We start from the raw sequence: 12,663 nt of genomic DNA on the forward strand, positions 1-12,663 counted from the left end.
AGCGTGAGGTTAGGGACGCGAAGCGTACTAAAAGCAAAAACAGACAATAACTTAATATAATAATTACTATATCAACAATTAATCAGTGTATTAATATTTTCGCAATATATATAAATAGCAGTCTACAAATGTGCTTGAATATTTTCATAAAACTATAATATGTTCACGTACATTTCTGTAATTTACTCTACACGATGATGGTCTTGTTTTAAGCTTGCTTAGCTGTTATTATTTTGTAACCTTGGAGAGCTTGTTTTGTTGATGGGATCAACATGGGCACCCATGCATATATACCATATACATGATGTAACCATTCGTGGGGATAGTCACACCACACAAAAATTATTTTAAGCTTGTGACTTGTATTGCATGGCTAGGGTTACTCCTGTATAGGCTACCTACGGTATAGGCTACCTACGGGCTGAAAGAACAAGATATCGTATATCCAAATAAATAAGCTTACTTAGATCTTTAATAAGTACAGTCTTGTAGATCAATTAAGGCTAACAAAAACGCTTACAGAATACCCGATCCGGTTACAGAATAACCTATGGCTTTAGTGGCTGTGCTAGTTGTTGCAAACAATTATTACCTTAATTATTATTTTTGAGTACGTTTTAAACCTTTTCGGCTTTGTCACTTTTTTTCATTCATTAGCGCATGCTAATAACAACTGACTTGATTGTTTCGTCTCCATGGCGTTTTTGACGAGAAATAACATGATTGATGGATTACTTCTGGTATACGTTGCTTCCTATGCGGTAGTCATGTTGACCTAAGCCATATAGGGTCAAGAACCAGCCCGGTATCAGCAGTTATATCGCTGCCGAGCAACGCGACCAACGATAACTCTTGACCCAAGATGTTTGCCGAGTTTTCTATAACGAAGCGAATAAACACCACTGGCGACGACCATCTTTTGTTCACTTAATAATGTTAATTAGTTTTTTTTTAAACTGTACAGGGTAGTGTGTACACGTAAACGTTTGATAAATGAAGATCCATTTAGTTAATTGTTTGTCAAGTTGGCCTGACCTTTTATCGGTTGTTGCCCATTTTTTCTTTGCGTTGCAAAACAAAGCAAATACGTTTGTTCAGTTAAAATTGCTAAAACGGTTAATGGCAGTTTTTTGACTGCAACGAATACGACTAAAAATGAACTGATAAACCATTGACGATCGAAGTACAATAAACAATGTTACAGGCAATGCTAGCATAAAAGTTCTCACCGAGCTAAAAATATTACTCCAATTTCGCGTAAATAAACACGAATGGCAACTGTCATGCTATATATATATACAGCATGACACGAAGTTTGGCTAAATCATTATACCAAGTTGTTAGATACAGTATATACCATGAAAGAAGAATGTTTTACCATCTGTATCTAGCATTGCAAAAATAGGAAAAAATGTTCTTGGACAGTTAAACCGGATCCTAAACAGATAATCGATTTTAAGAAAGCGAAGTATCACGAGAACAAAATGGACAACACTGTCCACTTGAAACAGTTGACCGCTTATGTAGCACATTGAGAAAAAATACTTAATTCATAATAAATATTTTTTCGTGAGATGTTTTTCTCCACGCCAAGAATCCCCACGAACGGAACCCAACCATGAGCAGTAACAGTAAGAGTATCAAGGACACAAATAAATTGACCTCGACGCAATTAATTATTAAATAATTTGGTCACCAGCTTGACATTATGCAGCTTAATTATTGCAGGACAGCAACAATGGCAATTTCTTCAGTGTTGATTGCGCTGAGTTGTTCGCTGCTATTGACCAACTTGAAGTGGAAAGTTACGTTTTGTAAAGTTTACCGTTCGTACGTACGTATATTGTAATGTATATCGTATTTCTAAACACAAAATAAAAACGAATCGTTTCAAACTCAGAATGTCGATTCGATTCAACAATAACAAAACCCACAAATAATTAAATTCAACACACGAAGTTGCATCTAACGTAATTTTCTCCGTCATACCTAACTGCAGCCGCAAAAATGTAAACCACAACGTAAAATCCAAAATCCACCTGTGAAGGGAAATGCTTCTGGAAGCTGACGGTTAGAAAACTAAATCGCTATATGATCTTTATTTAAATTACTGCATCTCTTATAAGTGATGTTTGTTGACGGGATCATTGAAATTCTAAAAACTTGGATAAAGGTTTCTTGCTATATAGTTGTATTGCTGCTGTGGCCACCTTGTTACAAGACGATATTGAAAATTTTGTGACATATACAGCGATTTCTAATTATCAAAAACAGGCAGCCAAAGTACTCGCTTGAGACCTCAACTTCATGACATTTTGTTGATTACAGTTAAAACACACTTAGTAAACCAATTCCAGGTAGTATGTTTCCCCTATACGGAATAGTTATATGACGTGCCAATTAATTTACTAAATGACAGACTTAGTGATACCTATTGACCAGGAATATTCGTCGAGGTCTCCATAAAGTGGGTGAAGCAAAGGCCGATGGCGACGACTTGTTTATACGATAAAAACCACAGTTTTTAGAAGTCGGATACATTTTCGTCAAGTAAGCAAGCACTTATGGGTTTTTGTTAATATATACCTTGTAAAACAAAGCGAATAAGCCTGGTGAAAATATGGATAACAATAAAATGACGGCTGTATACCATAGATTATATACAACGTGAGAGTATCGCAAAAATTTTGCCGCAAAATTTTGTCGTCAAATAACAGAATAAACAGAAAAATAGCACTTAAAATTGTCACCTAGCACTGGAAAAATTTTGATGTTTCATTAAATAGCAAACAGAGAAAACAAGTTTCATTTCGCCTTCAACGGATTAAGCGATTTTAATTTCTGAAAAACGTCAGTAAATGATAACATTGTATTAATCTTGTTCATCAAAGTACGTTTTAATACATTGCAACTACAACATTAAAAACAATTGTGAAGAAATCGATATAAAGTTCAAAAATATTGTTGTAAGTAAAATGCTGACACAAAAGTATCAAAAGTCTTACCAATCATATTCGAGTTTCGAGCACATAAAACATTTAATTTAAATAGTGTTACGCAATATTATATTATAAAATTTGGTATGATAATAAAATATCGAAATACATTCGTAAAGGAGGATATAACTGCATAAAACTTTCAGCTAATCGTCGTTAGAGCAGCGTGTGTTTTTGCATCTTCATTTGAGACTTTTGTCTCTGAGTCGCCATCTGAGGTTACTTTGTCGTCAACAACTTTAATAAACGGTTTAGCTCCATTGGGTACTTTCAATGAAACGTTGTCTATGTCAGCACCTGGGTTGCCTGATGCCTCGTCCACGTCTTCTCCGTCCAACTTTGTTTCCGACGGTTTCTTTGACGCTTTGTTCGCTGTTGAAGTGAGCAAAATTTTATAGCTTCGCGGCAAATTATATCCTACTTTATAGCAATTTGGTATTAAGTTAAGTTTTATCTACAAGAGCACATATGGTATGATATAGTACACGCCGTAGTACAAGGGCATGTCAGTTATCATATTTTTCACTAATTTACGTTTCTAAATATTTGAACAAAGAAATGGAGGAGAAAAATTTTGTTGGTAGCCATTGCTCAAGAATTTTCGGAATAGTAAATAAAAATATTTTAGTGCATCGGTTTCAAAGCGGCTTTCCTCTGTTATATAAATAGAAATCACACATTAATCAAGCGACCAACATTTTCCACGCTTCACTGAACATTATTGAAATAGTGGGTCGATGACATTCTGGCCACGTCTAAAACGTAGTCAGAAATTTAACACTTGAGATTTGTTTGGTATGAAAAATGAAACAAACATCTTAAAATAGTGACTAAATTTAGCAATAAGATAAATTACTACGGACCCACAATTATACTATACTAGACTACTACGCTACACTAATATACTAAAATCCAATTTCCGTATAGTAGAAACAATTTTATAAGAATTTTTACCCGAGCCTTTGATCAAATCAGAAAACAAACTTATAACAGCTGCCATGAAAGCGAGGCCGAAGAGAATCCAAAAATAGACACAAATTCTGTAGATACTGGGGTACGTGAGGTCGGGATTGGAACCTATAGGATAATTGATAACAAGCAGTCTATGAAATATTTTAAAAAATATTGTCATGTTTGTATTCTCCTACAATTCACACCGCTTTCTCGTAAGTAAATTATGTGCACACAGAGATCAATAATCCCGTATGGTTACTTGCGTATTATGGAAAACAAAACTTTACCAGTTTTACTTACCGGCAACAAAGTCGCCAAAGCCAATTGTCGTCAAACTAATGAAGGAATAATAAAAAGCTTCGTGATAAGTCCATTCCTCAACCGCTACAAAGATGACAGATGGAACGAGAAGGAAAAATATTATCATGAATGAGGTTGTTGCCAACAGAACAACTGTTTTACGTAACTTTGTATTTCTTCCCTGTGTTTGGAAAATACTAATTACTTAAAAAAAACTTAATGTTTGCACAAAATCATCAAATCAAGCCTGGTTGAAGAATTTGTAGCAAAAAGCTCAACCGTACCTTGCTTTTCATTCTGCGATCAAGCTTTTTGAAGAAGGCAGCAAACTTGTCCCCGATCGCTCCAAACATGACGGCGAACAGGGGTAGTCCAACAATGGCAAAAAATATGCAAAACGTCTGTCCACCACGAGTGTTAGGTGATATATTTCCGTAACCTATTACAGCATGTAAGATAAAAATTTCGAGAAAAAAACTATCTGTATATAAAATAATTTTTTATATCATTGCTATAATGTGTTTAAATAGAAAAATAATTTTCATTCACCGATAGTAGTTATTACGGTGCCAGCAAAGAAAATTGCGTTTTGGTAATACCAGTTGTGTGCGCAACTGGGAGTCGATGTTGAGTCAAATTGTACACCATATTGTGGGGCCTTGAGCACAAGCTATATAAAAGATAAGTGTAAATCAGTAAGAAACCTACTTATGAAACAAATATGAAACTATACGGTAAAATTACGAGTACACTAACTGCTCTAGAAATAGGGCTGGAAGAATTGATTTGGTTAAAAATCTTTATCGCCAAAAACTGTTATCGACAAAGGAAGTTTTTAACCATTAGCTGAAAAACGCATTGCATAAAAAATTTTGAACAAAACATCTACGTAATTCAACTGCCAATGACAATGTGTAGTTCTGGTAATTACGTTAAAGCATGAATATCTCTTTACAATTTCGTTCATATATTACACTCTCAAACTGAGAAAGACAAACGTTGTTGGTTTTTAACGAGTACAGCGACTATACAAATAGGTTGTTACAGCGCCTATAAAAGCTAGCGGCTAATAAAAAAGAATGCCTACTTATAAGAATGACACAATGTAATATACACAATGTAATAATATCATTGAAATACGGTAAGTTACTAGGGTTTCAACAATGCCACTAAAAATACGTTCAAGAATCTTTTTTGTAGATAACTCAATAGTTATGCTGTTGATTTTATTCCAATTTTCATTTGTTGATGGTCTTATTTTAATGTTTTTGAATTTGTTATAGTGCGAATTATTTATCCTTTGATAGAATTGATATGGTCACCCCAATACAACCAATATGACTCACCACACCTAATTTTAGTTTGAAACCATTATTAATGAAATTAAAAATTCCGTATGCTGATTTAATTCATTTAAGCTGTTGTTTAGCATAAACTGTATCCATCAAAATCAACTAAACTTCAATATCAAAGCACACACAACAACAACAACAAAACACATAGCAACAACTCACTTGAATAAAATTTCGTAAATCTTCAACACTAACGTTTCCTGTGCTTCTGGCTTGTGTCAAATTGTACTGAGCTAAATTTTCCAAGTACTCCTGGCATCTGTTTTCCTCGTGGGTGTACTCCAAAGCATAGAAGACCCCTGCCCCAATCAGCAGATAGACGACATAAAACGAGACTAGGCCGAACAGAATCCGCCACCGCATTTGGGATGAAAAATATTTCTTACCGCAAATAAATACCCTTTGTGAGAATAAGTAAGTGCTTTATTAAATTTACTTATACAGTATACAGTTAATCATGTAGTTAGGGTATCACCACAGGACCAGATGTTAAATAAATCTTAAAGTACATCACACAGCAAAATTTACAAATATTAAACCCGAGCAAGCATGGTCAGGCCCAGTGCAGGATTAAGGTGGATGCTATTGATGCTGCAGCATTAGGCCCATTCCTGAAATAGGCCCAGACGAAAACAGACGTGAATTTTCCGGACGCTGAACAGTTTTCTTTTGCTTAATTAACCCACAAATAATTCTTATTATGAAATTTGTAGTCCGACTTTCGCACGCCTAGGCACAGTGTTACGCCTAGGCACGTAAGATAAAGCAAGATTTTGGCATAGACTACTTATTTAAGATGAAAAATTATAACACTTTTCGAGCTGTTTCAGGGCCCTTCATTACTTCAGCCGCAGATAAGATGCACGGCTTTATTAACTCTTCCCCAATCGTGTATGCTTTTTTTGGTTTTAACTATTCGTAGAGAAACTAGATAGGATTCATGAAGAAAGGATTTTTCGGTAGTCGTCATCTTTTCATTTGCTTTTTTTAATCGTTCATATCAGAGAATATTCGTCCAAAATATTCAAGTGGCTTGCCTTCAAGATTGTTGTGCTTTGAATGAAAGTGACGAACAACTTTAGAAGGTTTCATAACGTCATTTGGCAGAATTTGGGAGCACACCAAACATTAGGGCCGTGACGATTGTTCACTACCCGGAACTATTGTAAAACCAAGCTCCAAGTATTTTTATTGTATTGCCTGACAAATTCCCCTTTTCGTTTCTTACTTCCCTCTGTGACACTCAACTTATCTGCATATGCCCTTTTCGTAGTTTACATTTGCACCTACTGATACTTGGTTCATTTCCATTTTGAGAATTATTTGTTTCAGAAGTCTTAGTTTTTTCCTTCTTGTTAAAATACACTTGTTGGTTCGTTGATTCCATATTAATCCTTCTGTAGTTTAACAGGACAAGCTATTGCAGCATCTGAAAAGTGAAGAATGACCTTGTATTACAAAACTTTTTGAAAGCTAGACGCAGTTTATGACGAAACAATCATAAACGGCACAAAATCTAGGTCATCGGAAGGTTAACCTTTATTATTAAACAGTTCTGCTGTATCAACGAAGGAGAGATAGGCTATGCCAGTTTTAGCCTACTGCTGTGAATCGGCCAAGCGTAAAATGAGTTTTACAGGAAGTATCAACTTTGCAATGCTTATGATTCCAGATTAAAATTAGCTTGGCAGAAAGTAAGATACGGTACTTCGCGGACCGGCGGTTGAGAACCACTGAGTTAGGCTAAACCTTAGGAATAGATTAGGTTAAGGCAGTAAGATTAGTACTCATTATGGTTGGGAAAAGAGTTAGCAATCATTATTGTTGAGTTCAATGTTGTTTCATTGCCGATTCACAAGCTAACACCGTGCAAACAACTACCGGTTCACAACAAAAAATGATGGAAACCAGTGTCAGTTTATAACAAAAAATGATGGAAAGCATTGGGGTTCACTTGGACGCTAGCGACTGCCTTAATTCTAAGACAATTGCTAATGTTTTTTTTTTGCACTGTGACGTAGGCTAAATATACGGCGTTGTGTTTATTGTAACGGAAGATTTCAAGTTAATGCGATAAATTTTACGGTTCCACAATTTACAAATTTAGCTGCGTTTTGTGCACGCTTGCTATGGCGTCTCAACTCAGTGGATGGGATAAAGCGAAAAAGAAAAGGAAAGAAGCAGCAGAACAAGAAAAGCTTCTGGCGAAAATTCCAAAACTGAGTTCATACTTTGGAATGCGAGCAGCTTCGTCTCAATTGCCTGCGTCGGATGCGATTGCGAATTCGAGCGCTCCTGAAGACCAGGCCAAGCAAGATGAACCTGATGAGGAAAGAGAGGATAAAGAGCGGGAAAGTTCAGCGGAGAGAGCAGAGGTGAAAGGAGACGCTATCACTGGCGAAGCACTGGCGCAAACGCTGGAGGATATCACCAATGATTTAGGACAGTGGGGTAAAATCAACGCCGACACTCGGGAATATTGGGCCAAGAAAGGTTCAAAACACTGCCAACACACTGAATCGATGTTTGAAGAGAGCGCCAGACAATACCTAGGTGAATCATTCCAACGTCGATGCACTAAGACCTTCTTCGTGCGTACGCATCCGCTCAATGGTGAAAAATCCTATAGACAATGGTTGTGCTACTCGCCTTCGACCGGGAAGGTGTTCTGCTTTGCATGCAAGTTGTTCGGTGGTAATGCTGTTCAAGCAACCAAGTTCGTATCCGGCGGTTTCGACAATTGGAGGACAGGCGAATCCAGAATAAAAATGCATGAAAGCAGCGATGGTCATCGCAAGGCTATGTTGTCTTTTGCGAGCCGACAGAGGGAGGCCGGTCGTGTTGACTACCTAGCCGCTAAACAGGTCGAGGAAGAGCGGTGTTACTGGCGCCAGATTGTAAAGCGGCTCATCGACGTTCTGATATTCCTAGCTAAGCGTGGCCTTGCTATAAGGGGCGCGGATGAGATCATAGGTTCCCCTCATAATGGTAACTACCTTGGCATCATTGAGTTGTTGGCGGAGTACGATACTCTGCTGGCTAGCCATATTAGAAAATATGCGAACTGCGGGAAAGGTCACATTTCTTATTTGTCATCCACAATTTGCGAGGAGCTGGTGCAGCTCATGGGACAAAAGGTGCAGGACACCATCCTGAAAGAAGCCAAGAAGGCGAAGTATTTCTCTGTCTCGATTGACTCTACACCTGACGTATCACACCTCGACCAGCTAACGATTGTTATTCGATATGTTCTGCCGTTGGGTCCAGTTGAACGGTTCCTGACATTCTTGCCTATGATGAGACACACCGCTACGCACATGGCTAGCATACTTCTGAACTTTCTGAAGGAAAATGGCTTGGATGTTACTAACTGCAGAGGCCAGTCGTATGACAATGCGTCAAACATGTCAGGACGGTACAACGGTGTCCAGGCAATTGTGAAGCGAGAATGTAAATATGCTGCTTTTATTCCATGCTGCAACCACAGTTTAAACCTGGTAGGAGACCAGGCTGTTAATAGCTGCGCTGGCTGTACCAGGTTTTTTCATTTTGTCAATGGACTATACGTTTTCCTGTCTGAATCGACATATCGCTGGCAGAAACTGAAGAATCGCTGCACATTAACGCTCAAAGGTTTGTCTGGAACCCGATGGTGTGAACGTGCAGATGCTGTCAAAGCGCTAGTAGAAGGGTGGAAGAGCATTCAAGAAGTCCTGGATGAGCTTGCGGCAGATAAGGAGCAGAAGGCCGATACGAGAAACCAGGCCGACGGATTTTCGCGCAGGATGGACGAACTTGAGACAGCAGTTATGGCGACTGCCTGGAACGATATCCTATGCCGTCTCAACAGTACGAGCATTAGCCTCCAAGACCCTACAGTCAGTCTGAATACGGCAACTAGTTTATTGGCATCACTGGTCGACACGATTCAATTTGCACGGGACAGATTTGACGTGTATGAGCAGATGGCGATCGAAAAGGTTCCTCACGGCGAATACAAGGCTGAAGAACGTCGAGGCCGTAAGCGAAAGCGAATGCCTGATGAAGGAGCTGCAAACGAAGAAAACCTCACCCCTAGGGAAACATTCAAAACCCATATATATCTGGTCATGATCGACAGACTGTTAGCTGAACTGGAAAAGCGAATGAAGGCGTATGAGGATATATCTACAACATTCGGATTTCTTTCGGAGCTAACGTCATTGAGCATAAAGCAGATCGAGAATAAAGCTCAAAATCTCGTTTCCTCGTATCCAGATGACTTGGAAGACACGCTGGTGGCTGAGCTCATACAGTTTGCTGCATTTATGCGCACCCAGAAATCGGTGAGTGTGAACGAGTCAGCAGAGCTTACCATGTACAAGGTTTTGTCGTCGTTGAACCTTTCTCAAACATTTCCAAACGTCGAGATTGCTTTGCGCATCTATCTGTGCTTGATGGTGTCTAATGCCTCCGGCGAGCGGAGCTTCTCAAAACTGGGAATAGTCAAAGGAGAGCTGCGGTCCTCGATGAGGGAGGAAAGGCTAAACATGCTGGCGCTTATGAGCATTGAACATGAGGTGCTGAGCAGCCTTGACTGCACTGACATGATCGAAGATTTCGCGCTTGCTAAGGCTCGAAAAACAGTAGTATAAGTAAGCAGCACTAGCGCAGCATTGACAATATGCCAACGTTAAGTTGATCTGGATTAGCCTTTTCTTCATTAACTCCGCTTTTCAGGCAATATTGGTATTGAATTGTGTTGGTGTTACATAGCCTGATGTTACTCTCGAGTTTTTACGATAACACGTCGTTATTATTGTTCATGTTCATTAAAATTTGGCTGACTGCGTCGAAAGCAATAAAGGCTCTTTGGTCGGTCTGATTACGCGTGTACGGTGGAGTCAGAGTGTCGAATGCATATGTACCAATGCCTAGAAAAAATAGGCCTGTTTTTGCGCTGCAGCATCAGGCCCAGTTTCGTCTTAATCCGGCCCTGGTCAGGCCTAGTGATGTCATGAAATCGCATACTTGATAAACTAGTAAATGCCAAACACGCATTCCGGCAATACCTACAAGCGCGACGAGATAGTGCGATACATGACGATTGAATTATTTACTTACGCAGATGGTAACATACCGTGCATAGTGATAACTGTCCAACATTTTAACGTATGAAGCTGATCGAATTAATATCGAAATGGTCGCTAAGGTCCGTTGTGACGGGCTAATGATCTCATTATAAAATAAACCTTTGTGTGAAGCAGAACGTGTCATCAAAACCACACCTTCCGATCTTTTATTGCAATATTTACCGCAAGCTCGAGCATGAAAGTATGACCAACCACGCAATCATTTGAGCCTATTCAGCGATAACGGTGGCTTTATAAAATGCTTCTATTTGTGATATGACGTAATTTCCGGGAGGACGTATACAAAAACTGTTTTACAACCTTTAGTAGTATGCAGATAATGTATTTAGCCTACAAGGCCTCATTCTAAAATTTTATTTAAACGCCGCAGTTCATATAATGTGGCGCCTACTGCTCAGAACGTTTCCTATGCAGATAAGCTGTTCTTGCTCGCATTTACGTGATAATGTTTCTGTATTTGGAAAGTGTGCGTAATTTTATAGTATTGGTCGTTTATCATAACTATTGGGCGATGCCAAATAAAAACCTGGTAAGCAAATCGATAGAACTCACAAATAAATCAACGTGATAGCGAGATACAAACACAGATGGTTCATTTAAATCTTGGCAGCTCCATAAATTCAAATGACGCACACTACCCAGCTGGTACAATGATGCATACTTGCATATCTAAAAGCTAGTACGCCTTCAAAGATCGTACAAATCATACAGCAAATAACATGTATTTAATCATTCGTCAGCAAACGGTTGCATTTTCATTTAACTCGCGTTTTCACAAATCTATGATCTTAAAACTTTAGCACGTTGAAAAAGGAAGACAATAACGCTATATTTGCTTTACTAGAACTACCACACTTTACTATCTGAGTTGTAAATAGAGTAGAAGTTCGCTGCGCAGTGATCTAGATTCGAGATTCTAGAACATCTATCTCGTATTGCTAGTGCACTACATAGAAAGCAAAAAGAACACAAGGTAAGATGGAGTCTAGTGACTGGCTTATACATACCATTGAGCCCTGCCCAGTTCAGTTTGCCGTGAAAAGGCTTTGTTTGCTCAAGCGCGTCCCAAGTTTCTTTAAAGGTATTGCAAAATATTTCCACATTTTTTACTAGGCTATACTGTCTATGACAACGTTAACTACTTCTGGTTTTTGTGTAGTAAACACAAAAAGAAGATTGATACTAGGTACAACCTGAAATCGGTTTCTGTGACAGTCGACTACAAAACCCTTCGCAGTGCGAGCTAGTGTGAGATACACTGCCCGAGCTGTCGTTGGATAAAAATTAGGACAATCGCGGTAGTTATTAACAACTCCAATAACTAAACCAAAACTACCTGAAACTAACTAATTTTCTGCATAGCCCAAAAGTGACGTTAATTCTAAAGTATAGAGAAAGACGTCGATTTGATTAATTAATTATTTAAGTACCTTAACGAGTCTACTCACTGTACACAGCATCGTTTTGTCTTGCCGTTCCAATATATTCAACGGGAAACTGATGCCCTATTAAACCTTATGCCGCCAGGCGTAAAAATCGTGTGACAACTCATTTCAGTTTCGCGTAGAAATTATCTGACTTGTAGTTTAGACGCGTGACATAATAAGACTGGAAGAAACCCGGAAGCATGTGAAATGTCATTCGTTTAGATTGTGGATTTAGTAAAAAAACGTTGTTAATCCTTTAACCTTATTCGCAATGTAACCTAAAGCACACAACGCGCTCAGCTTCTCAGTTAACACGTATAATTACGAACTGATTCCAGAATACAAGCCCTTTGCTTACTTTCAGCCTTGCTGTGTTGTACCGAGTTTTTATTGTTTCTGTGCTGTACTCAAGCGATTTCAAGAACAATTCCGTACGCAATGGAGCGTAAGATAATTAACGCTTTCATAAAACAAGTATGGTATTCACTATTGTTTAAAATCT

General features: G+C 38.4%; 1 protein-coding gene across 1 annotated transcript; it reads right to left on the bottom strand.

Moving 5' to 3' along the window:
* Nucleotides 1-2,562: 2,562 nt before the first annotated feature.
* Nucleotides 2,563-11,759, bottom strand: LOC143470615 (potassium channel, subfamily K, member 16-like). Its single transcript, XM_076968868.1, has 7 exons — nt 11,742-11,759; nt 5,765-6,002; nt 4,800-4,920; nt 4,535-4,689; nt 4,251-4,431; nt 3,951-4,073; nt 2,563-3,368 (listed from the first exon to the last, which is right to left on the bottom strand). The coding sequence occupies exons 2-7, from the start codon at nt 5,963-5,965 to the stop codon at nt 3,139-3,141; spliced, it is 1,011 nt and encodes a 336-aa protein (XP_076824983.1). The 5' UTR covers nt 5,966-6,002; nt 11,742-11,759; the 3' UTR covers nt 2,563-3,138.
* Nucleotides 11,760-12,663: the final 904 nt, after the last annotated feature.

The sequence above is a fragment of the Clavelina lepadiformis genome, chromosome 9 (genome assembly GCF_947623445.1).
Source record: "Clavelina lepadiformis chromosome 9, kaClaLepa1.1, whole genome shotgun sequence".
NCBI lineage: Eukaryota > Metazoa > Chordata > Ascidiacea > Aplousobranchia > Clavelinidae > Clavelina > Clavelina lepadiformis.